At 40.9% G+C, this 24324-nt stretch overlaps 1 protein-coding gene and 1 long non-coding RNA gene across 2 annotated transcripts in view; one reads left to right on the top strand and one right to left on the bottom strand.

Moving 5' to 3' along the window:
• The window catches only part of PDE11A (phosphodiesterase 11A), a 433775-nt gene that overhangs the window by 63771 nt on the left and 345680 nt on the right, over positions 1-24324 (bottom strand). Inside the window, exons 13-15 of the mRNA XM_032755287.2 lie at positions 19650-19759; positions 8708-8798; positions 4955-5055 (exon numbers count right to left, since the gene is read on the bottom strand). Coding sequence (XP_032611178.1) covers positions 4955-5055; positions 8708-8798; positions 19650-19759 — 302 coding nt within the window. The remainder of the gene's footprint in view (positions 1-4954; positions 5056-8707; positions 8799-19649; positions 19760-24324) is intronic.
• The window catches only part of LOC116810616 (uncharacterized), a 50243-nt gene that overhangs the window by 19076 nt on the left and 6843 nt on the right, over positions 1-24324 (top strand). Inside the window, exons 2-4 of the long non-coding RNA XR_004370334.1 lie at positions 6055-6197; positions 8681-8815; positions 10068-10329. This is a non-coding gene — a long non-coding RNA (uncharacterized LOC116810616). The remainder of the gene's footprint in view (positions 1-6054; positions 6198-8680; positions 8816-10067; positions 10330-24324) is intronic.

The raw sequence follows: 24324 nt of genomic DNA, 5'->3' as shown, positions 1-24324 counted from the left end.
AAAGAGACATCCGACTCTCAAAGCTGATGAAATTACTACTTAATTATCAAAGCCTTATTCACTGCAGGGACTCAGAAACAGGCACAGAAATCAATTTCAGAAAGTTGCTCAGCAGTAACTGGAAAACGTTTTCAGTGAGTTGGAAAATCAGAATGAATCATTAACCCCCAGGCTCAGGTTGTGAAACTTAGAAATCCACATTAAGGATTTTGTTTGTTTTGGTATTTTAATCTCGTGAATTCTGCTTTCATATGCCATTTGAATGACATAGAATCCCAAGGACACACAAGGTCTTTAGAAATTAAAGTCATAAGTTTTTGTGGATGTTTTGAAAGCCTTTCCTCATTTCCATGAATTTTATGTATTTTTTTCCTTTTAGAGCATGGCAAGAAATCTTGCCTCTAGGATAAGTCAGAAACCTGTCTCCAAAAGGCAGGGCTCTACCCTGCCCAGCCTGGCCCTTTCCTAGAGTGACTTTCTCCCTCTAAGGGAGGAAAGCAGTGAGCTTCCTTTTTGGTTTCTTCAACTGCATCATGACTTTTGAGTTTAGTAGTCAGGGCAGAAGAACCAACAATAATCCAGACTTCCAGAAACTAGCTGTACAGGGAGCCTCATATCCTCTTGGCCCACCCACCCCTCTCCTGTCGTTGCTGCTACACGCAGTGCCTCAGCGGTCCTGTGGATCACATACTTTCTACACACAGTGCCTCAGCGGTCCTGTGGATCACATACTTTCTACACACAGTGCCTCAGCGGTCCTGTGGATCACATACTTTCTGCCCTGGCACTGCTCTGACTTCATGTGTGGGAACAGGGATGAGACGGCTGCAGGAATGCCCAGTCATCAGGCACACACAACCTGGAAGTACATGAGAGCTAACATCCCACAGATCGACATTTGGTTGATGAGGATGGTACGTGGTGGACAATTTTGAAGTGCGATATATGAGACTTCTCAGATGGTCCCTGCAGGATCAAGACTGGCTGACCATAGTGGTGAACAACAAAGAAATGTGTCCTTCCTTTCACTGGCTTCCCTCCTTCCCCATTTCGCTGTCCCAGCCCCTCTTATTCTTGGTGTCATTTCCAAAACTAAACTACCTGAATGCAAACCTTTATCTCCAACTTTGCTTTGGGAGAGGACACAGGGGCCTCAAGCTGGTGTTTAAACTGATTACAGAACACCTGGAAAGGGTCAACATTATCACATAATATATCCCCAATTAAAATGACAATGATTTCTTGATTCTTCCGTTTGAGAGGGAAGCATGGTGACTGAAGAAAAAGCCCTGAAAGAGGAGGTGTGGGTTCCAGTTTTACCAATAATGAGTGATGCGACCTAAGCTACGCTATTTAACTATTTGGACCTCTGCGCCTGATCAGCAAAAAAGGAGATGAATTGGATTGCATCATTTCTAAGATCCTTCCGATTCCACAATTGCACATTTATTAAATAAAAACATCTGGGCGACAGTTTGTAGTAGTTGCTTTCCCCCTCATTATAACCCTAGGGATTGTTCTGGCTAAAAATATGGCAATATTTTGATGCAACTTCAGTTTGATGCAACTTCAGACAGGCAAGTGAATAATCCTCTGAAAGTCTAGATTAGAGAATGGGCAGCTATTCAGAACCTCAAAAAACAATAACGCTGATGAAAAGAGAACAAGCCAGCTTCTTTGGGAGTCAGCAAACATTAGCAGGGGCTGCAGCATTAAGATAAGAACAGAGTAATGAGAAAACGAGTTGCAACCAACTTCGTTGACTGCATGCCAGCGGTCACTCAGTGATTTGTCAAATCCCTAACAGGGCTTGATAAATGGACTCTGAGTGTTGATATATTTTTTTTCTCTCTTTAGAAGTTACTTGGAAATATGGCTTGGGAAAATGCTTCTACTTTGAGGAAAATAACACAAGATCCTGCAAGTGTCAGGGACAGGCAATAAAACATTAAAAGGATACAGGCTTTCCATAAATCCCAAATTAAGGAGCATTAATCCAGAAAATAGATGAAAGATCATGACATTTAAGTCAACCAAAGGGCCACAAAACATGCAAAATAAATAGGTTATAAAGCAAATGAGGTTGTAGATGTCACCATTTCTAAGACATGACATAGGTACTGTTATCTCCATTTTATATTTGAAAGAAAGGCTCAGAGAAGTAAATAATTTATCTGACGACACACAGCTAATTAGTGGCAGAGCTGGGATTTTAATTTTTAAGTATATATTTTAAACTAATTAAAAATTATATTTATCAAAGTAATACATGAACATAGTTAACAAATAGTACTAAAAGAGATACAATGAAATATAGCAGTGTTTTCTATTTTGATGGCTTTTGTCCTTGGCCTGTGTTTCCTAATGCTTTCATTGGATTTTTTTTTTATTTTGGCTATCATGTTCTTAATTTTTGAAAGTGCTTTCTTTCTCATAGTTGCTCCTATTACTATTTTTAAAAAGCATCCTGTTCTTGTTTCATGGATGCAATATCTTAGCTCTCTGAGAATACTAACAATAGTTTTTAGTTTTGTTTTCTTCCTCTCCCTGTTTTCTCTGAATTTCATTTTTTTTTTCCTGTTTGGCCTCTGTCTTTCCTATTGGATGCTGAAAAAATGTTCTGTGATTCTTGGTTTTCCACGTGTAATAGTAAGGCATTAAAAAGCTAAATGGGAGTTGTGTGTGTGGGGGGGAGAGGTATAATTGCTAGATAAAATAATTTGAGTTTCAGATAAAAAATAATTATTTTAAAAATATTTGATTGATACATAATATTTATACATATTTATTGGGTACATATGACATTTTGTTACATACATAGAATGTGGTATGATCAAGTCAGGGTATTTAGGATATCTGTCACCTTGGATATTTATCATTTCTATTTGTTAGGAACATTTCAAGTCCTCTCTTGTAGCTATTCTGAAATATACAAAAAATAATTTTTAGTATAAATATGTCCCAAATGTTTCATGGGGCATCTAACTATTCTAAAAAAGTATTTATTGTTTATCTGAAATTTAAATATAATTGGACTTTCTGTACTTCTACTTGCTAAATCTGACAACCCTGGGTGTATGGCTTATAGACTCCCAGCTTCTAAGTGCTTGGCTATGGGCTACAGGTTTTCAATCCTAGCTTCTAAGTGCTTGGCTATGGGCTACAGGTTTTCAATCCAGAGACTGGTTCCATTTAACTTAATCCCTTCTCCTGAGCACTGTATCTCATTCCCACCCTGTACCTCTCCTCAGTTCAGAGCTCCTCATTTTATTTCTCCAGAGGATAAATTTGTGGCCTTCCAAAGGTAGAATAAGGGGAGTGACCTGGCTGTGTTAGTAGAAGACTTCCTGGGTGCTAAGCGTTCTATATACTGACTTTCTAGCAATCTCTTTGGGCTTTTAGTGTCTTAAGCTTTGAACATCCCTTACAATTGAGCCTAATTCTAACTGATGCAATGCCACAGTGCTTTTCAAAGGGAGTCATTTCAAAGCGAATGGCACAAGACTTCCTAGAAAAAGTGATAGAAGAAACACATCTTAAAGGATGGTCAGTCAGGAAGATGGTGAGTGGAGGAACAGGATTCGATGTGGGAATGGTGATACAATCAGGGCACAGGGAGCATTACACAGGGTGTTCCAAAGGGTAATGCATAGACTAGTCTGGTTGACATAGACCAATCATGTAGGTGAGATGTGGAAGGTAAGAATGAAAAAAGGTTGGGGGCAGATTATAGAGGGCCTTGAAAGTCAAACCAAGTTTAGAACTTCCTTTGAAAGCAATGAGGACACTGAAGGTTTTTGAAATGGAAGCTGGAGATAGAGGTCTACAGTGTGAGGGAGTTTGGAGTGAAGAATTTCAGAGTCTTCTACACACAGGTCATAACATAAATAGAGATAACATAGAAATGAGGCCAGGGGAGTGATCTTAGTAGAGAAAGAAGAACATGTTTCAAGAGCTTATACACAGGATCAAGAAAAAAAAAGAAACCTGCCAAGGATCTAGAAAAGAAGAGAGAAAGGCAGCTGGAGACTGGGGAAGCAAGGAGAGTAGAAATTAGTAATAACTCATTAAACCTTCAGATATCTCAAAGAAGAAGGAAACTATCAGAAATGAGTACAGGCCATCGAATTTGAGGAGAGAAATGGCTCTGGTGACCTCTGAGTGTACAATTTTGATAGAGTGTGGAGATGGACTCTGCTCTTTACAGTGTAAATGGGTGTTAGGAAAATAGAGGTACTAAATGTGCTCTGTTTATTTAAAAAGACAGACAGTAAAAGAAAGGTAAATAAAAAAGCAATTAAAGATCTCCATGGGGTCAAATGAAAAATTTTTTTAAGGGAGTGACATGGTTTGGTCTTTAATATAGGAGAAAATTGTGCAAATGAGTGGTGGAAGAAATTTCCAGGCTGCTAAGAAAGGTGGCGCCTGATAAAGCAGGTCCCACTGGAAAAGGGAGGGTGCAATTTCCAGCTTAGAGAAAGGCCTGAACTTTGGTGAAAAGGAGAGAAAGCTCTTCTAAGAAAGAGATAGAAAAGAATCAAGGAATGAACTGTTGGATTGCTAGTTAATTTTCCATCACTGAATATTTCTCATCTTCATTAGCAATGCCATTATACAGCTGACCAGAAGTTAACGGTCTTAAATAGCAATATTAGCTAGTTTCTATGATAAAAATGGCCATCACTTAGTTTCAGAGTTGTGTGTCAGACAAACTCATAAAACAGAAGAAAAATAGAAATCTTGTGACTGTAGCCTTGACTTTCTTGGCTTATACACACCACTTTAATGGACTTCATTTATATGAAAGAGAAACAACAACAAAAAAAGTTTAGCTCATTTACACATTGATATCAATGCTAGAATAACAGGTAACCTCCAGTGTAGACCTGTAGATTAATTACAGGATGGAACTTTAGACATCCATTTGTCAAACAGATCAAATGCCAATACCTACTCGAAGTACAGCGTGAGGTCTGTTGCCAATATTGACTGCTTCAAAAGCTGCATAAGGTCACTATATTCCTTGGAGGACAGGTTAGCAAAGATATTGTGACCCTGTAATGAGAAAGTAAAAAGTCACAAAGGACGTTAAATCTGTGGTTGTTGATTACATGTTTTTCCTCTATTAAAAAAAAGTCTGGGAACATTAAAAAAATCACTTTTTAAAAAGCATAGTGAAATTTTGTATAAATATAAACAGATTCCCTGGCAAACCTAGCAAAGCCAGAATGCACAGTCATTTTTGACAAAGTCTAACAAGGGACACTTTGTTACATGCTTAGTCTCAAAGGGAAAATCTGAAATTGTTGGAACTTATCTTACTATGAATATGTTGTGCCCACAATTCCATCTGACTACCCATTTCCTATGGAATTACTTAAGAGGAGAAGTTTGTGAAACATTTGGGAACATTTCTCCCCCTAAAATAAATGCTATTTTCACTACCAGTAAAGGTTTAAGCTGGCATTTTGGAAACACTTGCTATGGCAACAAATGACTTTAAGAAGAATAAAAAGCCATTAGAACAGTGGTTCTCAACTGGGGGCCATTTCGACAATGGGGATCTTTAGCAAGGTCTAGTGACATTTTTGATTGTCACAAACGGCTGAGGTGCTACTGGCATCTAGCAGTAGAGGCTGGGGATGCTGCTATACATCCCATGATGCACAGGAGACCCCCAGAACAAAGATTTACTTGCCCAACATGTCACTGCTGCTGAAGCGGAGGAAACCTGCCTCCCACCATGAAGGTGCACTTTGATGAAGTGTGTGGCAGGCTAAATCCAGTATGGTGAATATGAATAATTACTGAAGAGCTAGGATGCATAAGACATTGTTCTTGGCACAGTGGGACTCTAAAATGACGTTTACCTAAGTAAAGTTGGGGTGACATCTTTATCTTCATACCTTTGACAGGTACCCTTGTTTTCATCAAAATTTGTGTTAGCTACACTTAGACTAAAATATTTGTCTTTAGTAAACTGAAAAATCCTTCTGTAAAGTGATCAACAATTCACTTAGTTTGTTTTTAAAGTCAGGACTTTTCATTTTTTAGGTTTTCTTAGTGTGAAATATGAACTCATGAGCATATGGCCTGGGAACTGGACCAGTTTTAAATCTCGTGTTGAGAGCCGGAAGATGCTGGAGAAGGAAAGTGGTGGAATGACTGCCTGAGAATGAACCATTCTCCAATGAGAGGTAAATTAATTATTTCAGGGAACTAGGATATCGATTAGTAAATTATCTATTACCAGGCACCAGATGATAATCTGTTTCCCCGAGTTAATTTATTTCATTGGGTGAACCCGCCACTCCTTAAAGACTAGAGTATATTGGTTTTACCTGGGACCAGGTCCAATATTAATAATAATTTTCAAATGAGCTCTTCAGACCCTTAATTCAGCCATTAAGAAGAAGACAAATAACAAAAGGAATGCTGCACCATAATTCTGCCCAGGTTTTTTTGCCTGTGCATTACCCAATGATCAATCACAGGCAGGTGTTCTGGGGCCGGGGAAAAAGTGGTAGGAAGCTATGGAAAAGCAGTCACCTGAGTCCAGTGACGCACCCAGAATCTCCCAAAGACACACAGCCTTTAAGAGCAAGTTACAGTAAAAGTTAACATTGAGATATGAAGAAATCTGGTCTGAATTTGAGGGTGTGGATTATTTTATGAGGATGTGTGTTTTATTACAGTAATGCGTCACATAACAGGAGGGTACATTCCAAGAAATACATTGTTAGGTGATCTCCTCATTGTGTGAACATCATAGAGAGCACTTACACAAAACTAGATGATACAGCCTACTACATACCTAGGCTGTATGGGATAGCCTATTGCTCCTAGGCTATACACCCACACATCATGATACTATCTGTAATACTGTGGGCAACTGTAACACAATGGTTGGTATTTGTATATCTAAACCTATTTAAACATAGAAAAGTTACAGTAAAAATATGGTATTATAATCTTATGGGACCACTGTCGTACCAATGTGGTCTCTTGTTGACCAAAACATGTTGCATGTGACTGTACTTTGAAGGATATATAATCACTAATGCCATTTACAGCTAAGAGTGACAGTGCTAGCCAGAAAAAGTTAATTTGCAATCAGTGTATTGTTTATATGCAAATTAGTCTTCTACAGTCCCTGAAGTAGATTTGAGTCTCCCTGAAATACTGCTCTTTGTTTAGGGAGGCTGTGAATGTGGTGTTAATGGAAAGACATGCAGATGTGGAGGAAGAAAGGTCTGGGCAAACTTCCTCAAGCTATCTAACTTCTCTGCACCAGAGCTCATTTGGAAAGTAGAACAATAATAGCACCTGCATTTCTGCCTTTCTGATGGGCAGGACCACAGGGGACTGGAGGCAGTGCTGGGACAGTGCATGGTTCCGTCATTGATAGCCTCTGTTCTTCATAGGGAACCCCAGAGTGAAGGACGGCCAATGTGTTTTGTTTGCATGAACACAAATTCTGAGTGAGTGGGGTTTGTTTCCCTGAGGAAACCTGACATCCTGTTTATAATACTTGTTATTACAAAGGTGGTGGTTTGTCAGAGGTGTATCCTCATCACCTTTACCAGCACAGAAAAGCTAGTTTGAACCAAAGTTCTTCCATAGTTCTCAGCTAAGACACTGTTTTTGGAGGACAACTCCACAGCTACAGAGGCCAGGATGCTGGCTTCTGCCAGTTACTGAGAGCCTAACTCTTGGTGTTTCATTTCCAACTAAAAATACATCATTCCCAGCAGGTTTTCCCTTTTGCAGTCTGCATTCAGGTTCCGGAGTGCCGACTCTCCTTTATGGGGTCGAAGGCCTCCATGATATTGCAAAAGACATGCTTTCTCAAGATAGGCTGGAGGTAAAAAACCTCCATATTTAATGATGCTATTCCAGCGAAGCAGGGCCTTAATGATGATAATAATAATAATTAATGGCACAGCTAGAGAACTGACAAATAATGGGGAACAGATGATCCCTTCCTGGCCTCAAAAAAAAAAAAGTGTGTATGCTTGCAGAAAATTAAACAGATCCTTTCCTGGCAATTTAAAACTCAGATGCTGCAGCCAGAGTCAGTTAGTGGTTTCTGTTTTTCTCTGTGGAGAGCTAAAAGTATAAAATTCCAACTACTTCTAACTCCCGCATTGCCACATGAAGCAAAATCAGGCATATGGCATTAGCCCTGGGTCTTAAGTTTAGCTGCAGTTCTCACTTCTTAACTGGTCCCACCAACAATTTTAAGTTCTTTTAAGTTGTATAGTTTCTCAATTGTGCTAATAAGGTGTAACTTTCTCAACCTGTTTTTGCTTCTACCATCTTTTAAAATGACTGAGAGTTTCACCAAATGGGAATGTTGGAATGCTCACTATTTGGATCAAGTTGTTCCCTTAGTGCTCTGTATCCTTTGAGGAAGGTCAGGTCATGCTATGGTGACAAGCAGTCTATATCTGTTACCCTGCTAAGTGAATCTGAAAAGCCTCCTAACCAATAATGAAATCCAAGTGAATCAGCTCAGGAAGACTCTGCAAGGTCCTACTCAGGCACCTAGAGGAACAGAAAAAGCCACTAAGGCCCATTAAGTTGACTTAGAAATGGTTTTCCCACTTCTTTGTGTCTACCCGTGGCACCACAAAGAAAGAGAGGGAGGAAACAAAGAGTTGTTTTGGTTTCCGTCAAGGGGAGAAGCAGAACATCAGGCCTGTACCTCACTTTGAAGGATCATCACGGCGTGGTTGAAATGGTGATGCTCCAGGGTAGCAGAGGTTCCATAGAGTTGGGCCAGGGCAGAGCCGCTCCTGAAAGAGGACAGAGGGTGAGTGAGCAGGGCCTATCGACGGTTCCCCCACACCAGCTTTTTGGATCAAATTGCTTTTCTTGCTTTTGGCAAAGGACCATGAGCAGACACATTCTCAGGTAACTGCTTTTGTAGTCCATTCATCTATGAAATAAATTGTTCAGGAACTTTCTATATATAAGAAAGTTCCTAATACATAGAACTTTCTATGTATTAGGCTAGATGCTGCAAATGATATTTGATGAATTCGACGCAGTCTCTGCCCCTAAGAAATTTACAGACTAGTAAGAAAGATGAGATGAGATAACAAGGAAAAACAATGCACATAAAAACAATGCAAATACTAATCACTGTAGAAATGTGCTCCAGGTCCAATTGAAGTGCTATGGATGTTCTGAGGAAAAAAAGACATAATTTCTGGCTCTGGGGATCAGGGAAGGCTTCATTAACCTTCTGTGCCTTCTGAGTGTTGAGAACAACTGTCTTATACAAAACGTATTTGAACTTCCATAGGAGAAGACCTTGTGAATATTCTGCAGAGTGCATTTTATCTACTCTACATGAAAGGCTGACAGCCTTCTACTACGGCCTCCCAGTCCATAGTCACACTATGATATCTCAGTGTGGAACTCTGAAAAGTTCTCTGGATTTGGAGGGAAATCTCAGCTCTTCCTCCAAGTGGTAGCTTCGGATGGTTACTTGGCCTTTTTAAGACTCAGTTTCTTTGTCTCTAAGATTATATTATCTACCTAACCTGTTATTTATGAGAACAATAAAATATTTGAAAATGCCTATTACAGTTCCCAGCATGTAGTAGATTGTAGTCTATATTAATTATTAATCCATAATTAAAACATATGTGACTATTTCCATTTTAAATTAATAAAATACTCATTGATACTTAAAGGGATTACTTTGAGTTATCTGTAAATTTCATTTATGTAGAACAACCCATTCCTTAACAATATCAGTTCTGCAAAGTGTTCATTACTTGGGAGTCTGAGGCAGGAGAATCACTTGAAACTGGGAAGCATAGGTTGCAGTGAGCTGAGATCATGCCATTGCACTCCAGCCTGGTGGACAGAGCAAGACTCCGTCTCAAAAAAAAAAAAGTTCAAAAACGTTCACTTCCAACTCTGTTTAAGAAATGGGAGTTAGAGTATCTTAAGAATCAAGAGACATCCCAGAGAAGCCCACAGCGTAAAAGGCAGCCATGGGACTCAGGATAAGGGTCCATCTAGATCATTTTGTTCTTTCTTGCTTATTGCAGGGGGCTTCCACATTGAAAAGGCAATTTGGCCTTAACTTGGAAATGCTGGAGATTGATTGCACACAATCTGTCCTGCCAGTGAGAGAAGTAAGGACTGCATCTAAGTGCAGCATGAAGACTTTTGGTCCCAAGCTTTCCTCCAACTTCAGTGGGAGGCAGCCCAAAACCACCATTGGTTCAAGGGTACAAGGGACTTGCAATTCTCGGAAAGACTCTCCCAATTCTTCTCCCAACATGTGGTCAGCTCTTCCAGCAGGATTAGGTTCAGTAGGAATTATTGAATATAATATAATATAGTGTAAAATATCGGAATTATTATTCTTAGGTGCTTAGTAAGGAGGGTATTAGATTTTAATCATGTAAGTGTTATTTCTTTAAATCTTGCCTTAATTTATATCATTTAATAAGTAAAAATTTGCTAGGCGAATCTTAGTGATAAATTAATATTTAATGTTAGTTACTATTTATCTTACATAGAGTTCATTTCTATGAAGACACATGTTTCAAAACCTATACTATATGCCTTTGTCTTGGCTGTTAAAATTCCGTGATGCTTTATATGCATATCACATCCTAGAGCCTGGCATAGAGTAAGTGCTTTAAAAAATATTGGTTGCTTGTCTAATAAGCTTACAGTAGTTACTATGTCGAGAGATTACAGTTCAACTTGGGAGTTTGATAATAAGTATGTTAGCATATTTTATAATACTAATATTATTATTAATAAAGCTACCATTAGTATCTACCATGCAGTAGTCTATTTATTAACAACTTAATACATTATAGCATTTAGTCCTGGCAATGACCATGATATAAGTATTACTTGCTCATTTACACATGAGGAAAACAGGGCTCAGAGAAGTTAAGTAACTTTTCCAAGGTCACACAGCTAGCTTGTACCAGTTCCAGATTTGAATCCAAGTTTTTAAGCTTCCTGTTACATAATGAAAATGATAATTATAACATACATTTCTGATATTTGATTCTCCATTTTTACTAAGCTGGTTGTTATCAATGAAAGAAGATTTCAAAATCTAATTCAGAATTCTATTAGTATCATTGCTAACCACAGGCTGACTCCTGTGATCATTTCTATGAATCAGCCATGCTCACATGCACCTCACTTACTAGTGTGAATCTTTCGTATCTAGTCAAGATACAAAATGTTATCTCTTCCCTTATTCATGTTGGGTTAACAGACTCCACAAAAGTTGCATAAGCTAGATGATCAGAAGTCACTCTGTATCTTCTTTGTTTCGGTGAATAAGGAATGTTTTCTCCTTTAAGGGAGTGGGGATGGGGACGATAACAACACCTTTTAACAAATACACCATGGCTTCTGATGCACTGCTCCTTCCTGTGCGTAGGATGGAGGCCTCTCCCCCATATCCATATGTCTCCAATCTGGTGTATTCTATCTCCCAGTATTTGTGCAAAGGCAGCCACTGTCTATGGTTTGAGCATCTTCCTCGTCAGATTCCCTCTTTGTTCCCTTCTGTAATTCCATCTTACATTCTGCCCAGCCTCACACAATACCGATTCAATCACAGAAGATAGGTAGATTTTGCCACTGAACCAGACTAATGCCATGAAAGTGTGGGGAGACTTTGTTATTCATTCATTCATCTATCATTCATTCAACCAATAAGCATTGATAACTATTATTATGTCAGGCCCCAGGCATGTGGAATACAAAGAGAAATAAGACATGTTCGACCTTCAGGAAGCTCACAATCCCTTATAATGTGTCAGGAATTTTTCTCTGATCAACCTTGCACTAAAAATGCTCACTTTTCTGCAAACAAGGTGCCATCTTAGCCCTCAGAGAATGGAGCATGGTATTAATTCAACTTTGAGGGGTTTTTTAAAAGTAAAATCATCTAAGCAAGAATACTTCCATTTCCAAATGGATCCCTTATTTACACTATTAGATTTGGTCCCTGGCAGATTTTCTAGACTGCCAAACCCCTTAGTGCCTTTTGTCTCAGGCCAAGGCCCATTAGGAATGCTGCCTATATGTGCTGTTACACACTGGGAACTTCCTGGGACCACCAAGAGCCAAGTCTACAGTCTTGATACAAGTGGCAAAAAAAAAAAAAAAAAAAAACATATCTGTGAAGATAAGCTTTATCAAAAAGTATTCTACAGAATATTAGTTCTTCTGAATGTTAAATGGCATTAAGAGAAGAAATAAAAAGGGTTCCATGGCCAAATAAGTTTGGAAAATGCTGGCTTTAAAAAGTGAATCTGTTTATTTATGGTAAGGATTTTCCAGAGGCGGCAATATGTGAAAATGCATTGTGATTTTGTGGGAGGGGAACATAATAAGCAGCATTATCTACTTTTAATTGATCGTGAAACCTTTTTTTTTTTGAGACAGAATCTTGCCCTGTCACCCAGGCTGGAGTGCAATGGCGCGATGTCAGCTTACTGCAAGCTCCACCTCCTGGGTTCAAGTGATTCTCCTGCCTCAGCCTCCCAAGTAGCTGGGATTACAGACATGCACCACCACGCTCAGCTAATTTTTTGTATCTTTAGTAGAGGCAAAGTTTCACCATGTTGGCCAGGCTGGTCTCGAACTCCTGACCTCATGATCTGCCCGCCTCGGCCTCCCAAAGTGATGGGATTAAAGGCGTGAGCCACCGTGCCAGGCTGATTGTAAAACCATTTTTAAAGAGGTCATGTCTCTCACATAATATACTTCCACTTATAAAGGTGTGCTTCTACTTTCTCACATAAAATATGAAAAAAAAACCCTGAGATCAGTCACATATGGAAAAAATTGACTTTAACAGCACACCTAATTTTAATTGTTTGTGCTAAGTATATACATCATATAAGTGTCTTTGGGGCACACATCCTTTAGTTGTGAAAATATAATTTTATATATGTAGGGTGTATGGAGAGAGGAAGAGAAGAGAATCCAAATTCCACAAGTACAAATACCTTTATACATGTAAGTATTCACAATGTGCATTATTGATGGTAGGTCATCTTAACATACTAAAGCTTTTCATTTTGGATAGGCAGCTCAATGAGGAGAAACTTATTAAAAAGAAAAGTCAAGGTGGAAATTTCCCTACAGGCATTTGGCACTTTGCACAGGCACCAAAAATGTGTGCAAATGTAAATGTACCTTGATAACTTCCCTAGATATGCATATTCTTTGAAAAACAGACTGAATGGCAGTGTGCAGTCGTGACTTAAACAAAACTTTAAAAAGGAAAACTATGAAACGTAATTAGGAAATTGAGAGTTGTTGGGAGATGGTGAGGAATGGGATTAGGCTGTCACGGCAGATTAATGTGCCCCAGTATTTCACTTCTGGGACCTGGCCGAAAGCGACAAGATGGGTTTTCATTCCCAAGAAATGAGTATAAGAGATTATGCTAGAAATGAATAGAAGAAGTCTCCTAGGAGAGTATACTACAAAGCTGCTTGGTACTGATATTTAATCATCAGGGGCAGCTGTAATAGAGAGAAGGATGAGTGGGGAACGCGGTCCCTGGAGAAAACAGGGGAGAGGTGTGAACAGAGCAATTTCAAAGCACTGTGGTATTGCTGCCCTCTCTACCTATTGATCATTCATTGCACACACTCCAATACTTAAAAATTAAGAACAAAATATGAAAATGCGAAGGTTCACTTATCAGAAAGGCTAAGAGAATAAATCAAATTGTGCTCTAACGAAAGCCACACTTTTTATTGTAGAGGCATTTTGTATTTTATATAGTAATTTGTCCCTTGCTAAATGTCTCCTGTTTTTTTATAGCCTTATATATGAAAAAAAGGTAGCATATACTTTGCTGCATAATAATCGGTGCATTTAAATCCCATTTTCAAATCACTTCAAAGATTACAATTAGACTGGGAGCACTTTAAGAGAAGGGATGTTTGCTATATCTCTTTATTTCTCCCACAATGCCTAGCACAGCATCTTGAATATAGAAAGTACTTACTTACTGGGAAATAAAAAGCAAGAAAAGAAGATAGGTTTCTTGCAAGGGATTTCCTAAACAATGGCACACTCACTGAATAAATCTCATTGTAATCAATAAAAAGGTAGTTCCTGGACCATGATGCTAAAAAGGCTCTTTCAGCATTCATTGTCAAGGGAAATCTTAACGGAGGTTGGATAATGGTGGCATTAAGTGTCCTAAGTGCAAAAGTGACTCTATAAGGTAGGTGCAGTTCTCCTGACATCCCATGAGCTGATAAACTGTGTACAAAGCTAATTGTCTTGAGAAAAATGCATCACACTACCTTGGAATAGGCAGATTTGATCATGTGATGTGAGGATGCAAAAAACTCTCTGAAATCTAGTACTAGTGACTCAATACCTACCTCATATGTATGAATGCTGTTCAGTCTTATACAAGCAACTTGAGATTTGGGGACCTCAGTTTTTGTTTTTTTTGTAAAATTGAGGTAGTGTAAAACATGACTTAGTAAGCTTTAGTTTGGTTTTATAATTTTTATGGCTTCATGTCTTTGAACTGTTGGATGTCAAAATATATTTTAGTTCAAGAGCTCACATATCTGGAAAAGCAGCCAATAAACTGGAAGCTCAACAACTCAAAATAGATGTCATAAAGTCATGGACCAGAGTGTGATACAGTGGTTAAAGAATGGCTTCTGAAAACAGACAGCCCTGGTCCAGGCTCCACTCTACCACATGAATGGATTTGGGCAAGTTTACTTACCTTCCTGAGGCTCAGTTCCTCCTGTAAAATGGAGACAAAAATATCAACTCTACAGAGTTGATGTCGGTAAGGGCTTAAGACACAGTAAACAATAAATAAACTGTAGTTCTTCTCATTATCTCAGGAAGTGTCAGTTGCAAAGAACAGAAATGGAGTACAACCAGCTTCACTAAAAGGCAGGCTGATTGAATGATACCAGGAACTCTGAAGAAGCCCAATTATCACAAGCATGGCTGGGTCTCCTAGAAATAGGAACAAGGATGGAGAGAGCCAGGAATCAAGCCTGCCTTTTCACTGTCTTTCTCTCAGGTTACACAGTCTCTCTGTTCTGCTTCTCTTTGAATGGCAGCTCCATCCTTCTCTTTGTAGACTGGGTTTCTTGTTTCTTTCATCCACTTGGTATGTGGTCATCATAGCTTTCCCCAAATGGTAGCCTCAGCTCCCAAATCTACATGAGCCTGCAGCTTGGATCTCGGCAGCTAACTGTCTTAATATCATGGTAATCCAACTCCAAATTCCTGTGAGATAAAATCCGATTGGTCCAGCTTTGATTAGGTGTGCACTGTTGGTCCCAACAGCTGAGGGATCAACTAGCAAGAAGAGCAGCCTCTGTCAGTGCCATATACCAGCTCTCTCTCTGGGGAGGGGCCATTGGTATCTGAGTATAAGTATTGGGCACTTCACTCTTGAAAGGATTCAAAAGGCTCTGACTCTTGTTTTACAGACACAATTCTAACACAGTTATCCCATCTTTCTGCATAAGTGGTAGAGTGGTAGGGGGCTGGAGAGAGCATGCTAGAGGGAGATACACTGATGATGATACCATTGGCCTGGGGGAGAGAGGAATCCTAAAAAAATAATGCAGTGCAGACACAAGAACTCCAAACAACGAGCAGTCGGACCCTACAATGAAAGCATACACGACGTACACAATGGGCTCCAGCTGTTTACTGCAGCATCAAGGCAATGTATAAAACAATCTTTCATTGTAGCACTATTCACAATAGCAAAGACATGGAATCAACCTAAATGCCCATCAATGACAGATTGGATTAAAAAAAATGTGGTATATATACACCATGGAACACTATGCACCCATAAAAAAGAATGAGATCATGTCTTTTGCAGGAACATGGATAGAACTGAAGGCTATTATCCTTAGCAAACTAATGCAGGAACAGAAAACCAAACACTACATGTTCTCACTTACAAGTGGGAGCTAAATGATGAGAACTTATGAACACAAAGAAGGAAACAATAGACACTGGGGTCTATTTGAGGCAGGAGGGAGAAGAGCAGAAAAGGTAACTATCAGGTACTGGGCTTAATACCCGGGTGATGAAATAATATATATTTAACAAACCCCCATTACACATGGTTACCTATGTAACAAACTTTCACATGTACCCCCAAACCTAAAATAAAAGTTAAAAACAAACAAGCAATGTTTTATAATAATTTATAAGAGGTTGCATCTGTTAAAGAAATCAGGAAACTTTGTTAAAGTGCTGTAGTTAAAAATATCTCATCCACTCATGCAGTTATCCTTTGTTCATTCACCAAACATTTATTGTTTATTATGCCCCCCCCCAGGTACTGTCCCCGCACTGTTGCACACGCCAAATAAGAAGGGAAGACACATCTGCAAGTCAGCAATTAAAATGCCATGAAGTGCACACTTTGGAAAAGGCATAACCAGGGCATAGGAAATTGACCATGGGGGTACATTAGGGTGGATAGAAACACTAAGGTGATGCTTCCAGAGGAGTTTTGGGGAAAGAAGGAAAGAAGGGCATGCCAGGCAGGAGAAACAGCATATTGGGCAGCAGAGGGATGTGACTGAGCAGGACCCCACCATTGCTTCTTGGAGTCCCTGTGTCTGGAACGTAGATGCATGAGTGGGGTAAGCTGGGGCGAGTGGGCACTGGGCCAGGGAAATGGGCAGAAGTCTGAATGAAAAGGGCCCGAATGGGGCTAAGCTAAGGAACTGGAACACTATTCTAAAAGCCACAGGAGGTGTGGATGGCTTTTAAGCAGGGGAGTGACCTGGTCAGCTTTGTGAATTAGAAAGATTATTCTGGAGCGCCAAGCAGCCTCGGGAGGAGAGTCACGCTGTTCGTTGTAGCAAACCAGGAGTCATGCCAAGAAGCAGTCCCTGCTGTAAGCATGCAGAGGAGGCGCTGGCTTTGAGGGGAGCTGCAGGGTAGGCTGGGTGACTGGCGCATTTTTGGTGGGGCCATTCCTTGGGGTAGAGAATACAAGAAAGAGGGACATGCATGGAGGGAAAGACTGAGGTTGAGGGGACTGTAGGACTTCGAAGAGGAGGTGTTCCTCAAGCAATGGAATAAGTGCCTGGAGATAAGCTGAGAATTATAGTTCAAAGAAATGTATTCAGGGCTCATTGGCAGATGGCTGGTGGCCCTGCCTGAAGGATCGTGACGAGCAAGAGAGGAAGGGGGAGGGCATCATCAGTGAAGGCTGGGGCAGGGGGACAGAGGCCTGAAGCCAACGGAGATTCAAGGCTGTACAGGTGGATGAAAACCCTTTGTCTATGAGACAAAGGAAGAGAGAGTTTCAGAAAGGAGGGAGTGACAAAGTATATCTTATGGCAAGAGGTATTATGAAAGAAGGACAATGAAAAGGTCCGACAGTTTTGAGAAAAGGGGACCACGGGTGTCATTCCTGAGGTGGTTTCTCCAATGAGTGGAACCGGAAGCCATGTGGGAGGACAGGGGTTGGGAGAAGGGAAGGAAGTGAACCCAGAGAGCTTTCCATGAAGCTTGACTGGGAAGGAAAGAGGGAAATAGAACTGAAGCTGGAGAGTGAAGTGGGGATTAGGGTAGTCTTTTTTCAAGATGCAGGGGAACTGTTTCTATTAATAGGATGCAGACAGCCAGCAGAAAGGGACAGTAGATACAGCAGGGAGAGGAAGATTGATGGCGCAAAGTCCCAGAGGAGAAGCAAGGAAGGGTCCACAGCAGAGGTGGAGGGATTAGCTTCGGACGAGGGAAGGACAGCCCTCTTACCGAGATAGGAGGGAAGGAGGGAAGGATGGGGATGGATAGATAAGTTTGTAGGTGGCAGCGGAGGAAATTGAGAGAGTTTTCGATTGATGGCCTCAATTTTCTCCGTGAAGTAGGAGGCAAGGTGATCTGCTGAGTGGTGTGGGGGAGGCGGGGGAGCAGGAGGTGGTTTTGGAAGACACAAGTTTTGTATATGAAACTGCTAAGAGCAATGGGGAATGGGGCTGGCTAGGGACACAGAAAGACTGGCAGCGAGTTCTAGCGTCCAGCCAAGTGGGAGGAATATATATTTGGTATGTCTCTAACTCTCACAACTGTGACATTTTCTCCTAAAGTTTTTACAAGTCTAGGCAGAGTGGCAAGAGACTAAATTGTTAGATTGAACCAGGACTGAGTTTCTGCAGAGTGGATGTCACAGAGACTTGGTCAGGAAATGATAGGATATTGAGAAGAGAGCACTGAAGTGATGGGCTATAGGACACAGATTGGACAGAGGGCACAAAATTGAAATTCACCTGCTAGATCAGGAGTAAATACAAGAGTCCAAGACTCCTGAAGTCTTAGTGGGTAGATGTTTGGAGGAAAAAAGAGGATGGTGAGCTGAAAAGAACCTGTTGACAAAGAGCAAACTGCGAAAGTTTCAGATAATAGAGGCTGACTTGTTCTAGAGGCTATAAAATCAGTCATCTGAAGTTAATCTTTTTTTTTTTTTTTTTTTTTTCTTGAGACGGAGTCTCGCTCTGTCGCCCAGGCTGGAGTGCAGTGGCACAATCTCGGCTCACTGCAAGCTCCACCTCCTGGGTTCTCGCCATTCTGCCTCAGCCTCTCCGAGTAGCTGGGACTACAGGCGCCCGCCACCACGCCCGGCTAATTTTTTTTGTATTTTTAGTAGAGACGGGGTTTCACTGTGGTCTCGATCTCCTGACCTCGTGATCCACCCGCCTCGGCCTTCCAAAGGGCTGGGATTACAAGCGTGAGCCACCGCGCCCGGCCCTTGAAGTTAATCTTACCTCTTCGTTGAAGCCTTCTCTACTTTCTCCACCCCAAAACTTTTCTCTCCAGCCTCTGAAAGCCTGTATCTTTTGTTTGCAGTAGACAGTGAAAGGAACATTAAAGGCAGACTCTCAATATACAAGTCAGGAGACCTGGGTTTTGGTCTTATTTCTAGCACCTGTAAGTTCTGTGGCCTTGGCCACAGTATGAGCCACAAAGCAACAGCTATCTTGACCAGGAAAACCTGCTTAGGGACAGATTATTCTATCTATACACATCATGTGTGTGGCAAATGGTTGCCCAGACACCCCTGTATTTCTGTAATTCCTTTGTTTCTTCCACCTTTCTATGGGAGTAGGGAATGGGAGGAGCAAAAACTATATTACTTGAATGTGGCTTTATTTCACTATAGTTTATACAATACCCAACATCAAAAGAATCCTGGAAGAGACTCTATTGGAGAAGGAAAACTATATTTTGCTTCATCAAATTTCCTAAGACTGCTTTTATTTTAACAGTCTCAAACCAGAGTTTGAGAGTAGCAAGTCCAAGAAGCTTATAACGCCATAAAGGCAAATATTCTGGGAGGAAAAAAGTAGACCCTTTAAAATCCAAGCTTTGTCATCTGACTAAGGTCAACAGAGACCGACCAAATCAACAAGCATGACATGAAGGGCAAATTTGCAATTAAAAGAAGAATAGGGAATTATAAAGATGGATGGGCCCCATGACATGCACGCCCAAGCCTTCGTGGCCTTGGCCTCGGATGCCAGAAATTAATGCTTTACTCTTTAGCGTTCGTCACCTTTGGCTCTGAACAGAAAGGCAAATGCATTAAAATAACAACAGTTTAGAACACTTACTTAGCTTGGAAGGCATTGTTGGTTCCCCTGTGGTCGAGGTCATGACACAGGCATCCCACAATCACCGCTAAAATTTCCACCTCGGTCAGAATCTCTTGAAACCCAGCAGTCTGGGAAGAAGGGGAAAATGGCAACAGTCACTACCGGGGCACGGAGGATGGATAAGGTTAGGTGCTGAGCAACAGTCAACTCTGTTTTCATACCCACATCATTTAAGGAGATGATTAACTGCCACTCCCTCAGACAACAGTAAGTTGGGTGGTCAGTTGCACAGCCTAAGGTCCCCACAGTGATGAATTAGCTTGCTGTCACAGCAGCCCACGCTGCCACACTGGGACATAGTTCAGACTATTTTGTTCCCTTTTTAGAGAGAAGGTTGGACTATCCAGAGACAGTGACAGTTTGGCAAAGGCCCAGGGCAAAATGTGTTTTGTTATTATACATTTTAATGATAAGCATAGGGTTTGCAGGTTGGAGGTTGGGGAATAGGAGGGGGCAGTGAATTTCAAACTGAACACTACACCCACCAGATCCCACCCAAATGAGAGAAGGCAGAAGGAAAACACAACCCTTCTTTTTTTTTTTTTTTTTTTAACATTGAAAGGAGAGACTTTAACATACTCAAATTGTTATTCAATGACATCCTAGAGGTTATCTTGTAAATACCTTAATTCATATTAGGTCGGTAGACAGATGAAATTCATACAGATAATAAGGCAGGGCGTGTCATGGACACTAGAATTTGTCAGAGGAGCATCGAGTGGGGTATCCATTACTGGGAATTCTTTTTTTCTTATCTCGTGGTAGCTTGCTGGTGAAATGCACAAACGTGATGTGATTTCTTTTAGAAGCAGGTTGATATAATTATGTAACCAAGAGCAGCAATGCTTCTTGGGTTCCTGCTGGCCCTTTCATTAGTTTAGAAGAGGAAGTGGATCTCTGGGAAAGCAGGTCTATGCATTTTCTTGATCGAAGGCCTTTATATCTCCCCCTCTTTTACTTTGTAAGTCTCCTATTTCATTACTTATTAAAATATTTATCAGAGAGTGGGAGGAGGGGGAGGGTTAGGATACCAATTGCTTCACTTTTCATGTGTTTCTTCCCCCAAATCTAGGATCACTGGCCCACACCTGTAAGACACTTCTCTTAGAGCAATGAAAATTTTGTTTTTAAATTAGTTATGTTTGTGTTGCAGAAATAACTGAATAACAGGTTCCTGTGTTGACAATTTTATTTTATTTTATTTTTTTAGGAGACAGAGTCTTGCTCTGTCACCCAGGCTGGAGTGCAATGGCACCATCTCGGCTCACTGCAACCTCTGCCTCCTGGGTTCAAGTGATTCTCCTGCCTCAGCTTCCCCAGTAGCTGGGATTACAGGCGCCCACTACCACGCCCAGCTAATTTTTGCATTTTTAGTAGAGATGGGGTTTCACCATATTAGTGAGGCTGGTCTCGAACTCCTGACATCAGGTGATCCACCCACCTCGGCCTCCCAAAATGCTGGGATTATAGGTGTGAGCCTCCATGCCTGGCCGACAATATTATTTTTAAAAATAGACTTGGGTCCACTGCTACATTTAGAAATACATATGACTTCATTTGTATAGCAAATGGGAATGTTAATAAATTGGGAGTATGAAATAGTCCATGTCAAAGCTTGCGTATGCCGGCTGGGCGCGGTGGCTCAAAACTGTAATCCCAGCACTTTGGGAGGCCGAGGTGGGTAGATCACCTGAGGTCAGGAATTCGAGACCAGCCTGACGAACATGGCAAAACCCCATCTCTACCGAAAATACAAAAATTAGCCTGGCTTGGTGGCACGCGCGTGTAATCCCAGCTATTCGTGAGGCTGAGGCAGAAGAATCACTTGAACCAGGAGACAGAGGTTACAGTGAGCCTATATGGCGCCACTGCACTCCAGCCTGAGCGACAGAGTGAGACTCCATCTCAAACAAACAAACAAATAAACAAACAAAAAGGCTTGTATCCGTCCTTCATTTTAAAATCTGCAGTTGGCTGTTAGATTTTCTAAGTTAATTTTATTTTACTTAAATTATTACCTGCAGTAACTTAAAAAATTCAAATTATACTGAGACTTAGAATTAAAAATCAGTAGTCCCTCATTATTCTCCTTTCTTGATTCCCGAAGGCAATTACTTTCTATTTTCTTTTTTACCTAAATTGGTAGTTTTCCCACCATATTTCTTTTTTTTTTTTTTTTTTGAGACGGAGTCTTGCTCTGTTGCCCAGGCTGGAGTGCAGTAGCGCGATCTTGGTTCACTACAAGCTCTGCTTCCCAGGTTCATGCCATTCTTCTGTCTCAGCCTCCTGAGTAGCTGGGACTACAGGTGCCCGCCACTACGCCCAGCTAATTTTTTGTATTTTTAGTAGAGACGGGGTTTCACCATGTTAGCCAGGATGGTCTCGATCTCCTGACCTTGTGATCCACCCGCCTCGGCCTCCCAAAGTGCTGGGATTACAGGCATGAGCCACCGCGCCCGGCCCCCCACCATATTTCTACGTAGCATGCACATATTATTAGCACTTGGTTATTCACCAAGTACTCATATTGTCCTTTCTATGTACCATACATTGTTCTAAGAGCTTTACAGCCATTTAACTTATGAAGTTCTCGTAACAGTCCTGTTAGGTAGAAACTATTACTGTCTCCAGTTATAGATGAGAAAACTGAGTCACAGAGAGGCTAAGTCATATGCCCAGGGTCTCCCAGCTAGTGCATAGCAGAAGGGAGCAAGCTCCTAGCGTCCTTTAACCAGAATCTGCCCTTGAACACTGGCGACGTCTAGCAGCAGGTGAGTTTACGGTCACCCTCCCCTCATACTCCCAATGTGATCCACAGAGCTTTCCTATATTACCATCCTATAAATATCATTCACTGCTGAGCCAACCAGTATACAATGATTGTTTCCTTAATGATGTACATTTTCTTGTTTCCTGGAGTTAGGATTTCTATGAAACATCTAAGTCTTCTCACACCCTACACAATTCTGCAAAATGCTTCTCAAAGCAATTTTGAAGTGGGTCAAAATGGTCACAGCTTGTTTCTAGATCCTTCCTGTCCTGGGGACTCCTTCCTGCAGCCCGACCCTGGGGTCTGGTCTGGATTCTCTCCTCTGTTGCCAGCTGCCCTAGGAGCTTCCTCCACCGTCATTCAGGGGGTTCCTCCTTCCCCTCCTGTGTCTGGTCCCCCACCTCCTGCAGCCCATGCCTTTCTTTTTCCTCATTTACTCCCTCATTTTACAGGAGCACATCTGCAGGGGCTTCAAGAGAAAAGGACTTACTTTTTTTTAAACACTGGGGGAGTTGGTTGTTTTTGAGGCTTTGCATGACTGAAAAAACATCTTTATTCTATTCTCATACTCAGCGTGCCTCACAATTCTAGGCTGAAACATTTTCACTCAGAATTTTGAAGGCCTGCTCTATTGTGTTCTAGTTTCCAAAGTTGCTTTCGAGAAGAACATACCATTCTCAATCCTAATACTTTGAATGTTACTTGATTTTCTTTCTTTTAGAATTTCCTCTCTATTTCTGGTGTTCAGCAATTTCACAGAGATATGCTTTGGGTTGGGACTTTTTTCCCCGTTCAATTTGTGTGTTAAACCTAATCTGGAGAATCGATTTCTTCAGTACAATGAAGAAATTTACTAATCGTTTTTTCTTTTCTTTTTTTTAAAATAATTTTCTCTTCAGCAGTTTTTTTCTGCTCTATTTGAATGAAACTCCAATTAGTTGGATACTGGACTTCTGGTACTGATTTTCTTATTTTCTTATCTCCCCTTTTCCGTTTCCTATATAGGCCTTTCCTCTTACTTTCCAGGCATAATAATATGTTCAGTTTATAAGCATTTTCTTGTTTGCTGCTCCTTGTCTTATAATAGCATGCTATTCTTCTCTCATGGATGCATGATCTTTTCTTGTCTTTCTGAAGATATTGATTATAGTTCTTCTGAAAATTTCTTCTGTTCCCCGTATTGCCTTTTGTCTCTGAACTCCTTCTTTTCTCTGTGTTTGGTGGTTTCTCTCAAGTATCTGGTAACCTTTGGTGGTCTATTCATTCTTAAGAGTAAAGCATCACAAAGCTCACTGTGCACCAGTGTATGTGGGTGGTGCCTGGAGATTGCTGCGTCTTACCACAGGGTGACTGTGTGGCCAGCTGGTCTTTTGCTGGAGATACCCAAATGTCAACATCTAAACTCATTTTCTCTGGACTTTCCAATCTGCTGCCTGGGAATGGTGTAAACACGTCTTTTGGCATCCTACGAAGAGAGAACTGTGGCTGTCCACCTGTGAGGATGTAGGCTTTCACTTAATCCTCTTATTTTGAGTGTGCACCTCATCCTAACTTTGCTTTTGGTTGTGTGCCCAACTCTGGGATTCAGTTTTTCTGGCAAATACCCTGGTTATGGCAGAGGCAGGGGGAAGAGTAGCCCTCCAACTACAGAGAGAGGGGATGGAGACTTGGGCACTCACTGTTTCTATCACTCCCTCATTCCACTTCACCTCATGTTCATGGTATCTGAGGCCTCCAGTTCCTGAGTCTCGTTAGGTCCTGGGGGTAGCATTATTTCTTATGGGTACCCCTTCCTCCACACCTTCACCTCTGAAGACACTTGGATTTCTCTTCTCTGCTAAGTTATGAACTATCCTCCCTTCA

The sequence above is a fragment of the Hylobates moloch genome, unplaced genomic scaffold (assembly GCF_009828535.3).
Source record: "Hylobates moloch isolate HMO894 unplaced genomic scaffold, HMol_V3 SCAFFOLD_1, whole genome shotgun sequence".
In the NCBI taxonomy this organism is placed as follows: Eukaryota; Metazoa; Chordata; class Mammalia; order Primates; family Hylobatidae; genus Hylobates; species Hylobates moloch.
Note: the sequence above shows the minus strand (reverse complement) of the source record. Positions and strands in the feature narration are given on the sequence as shown.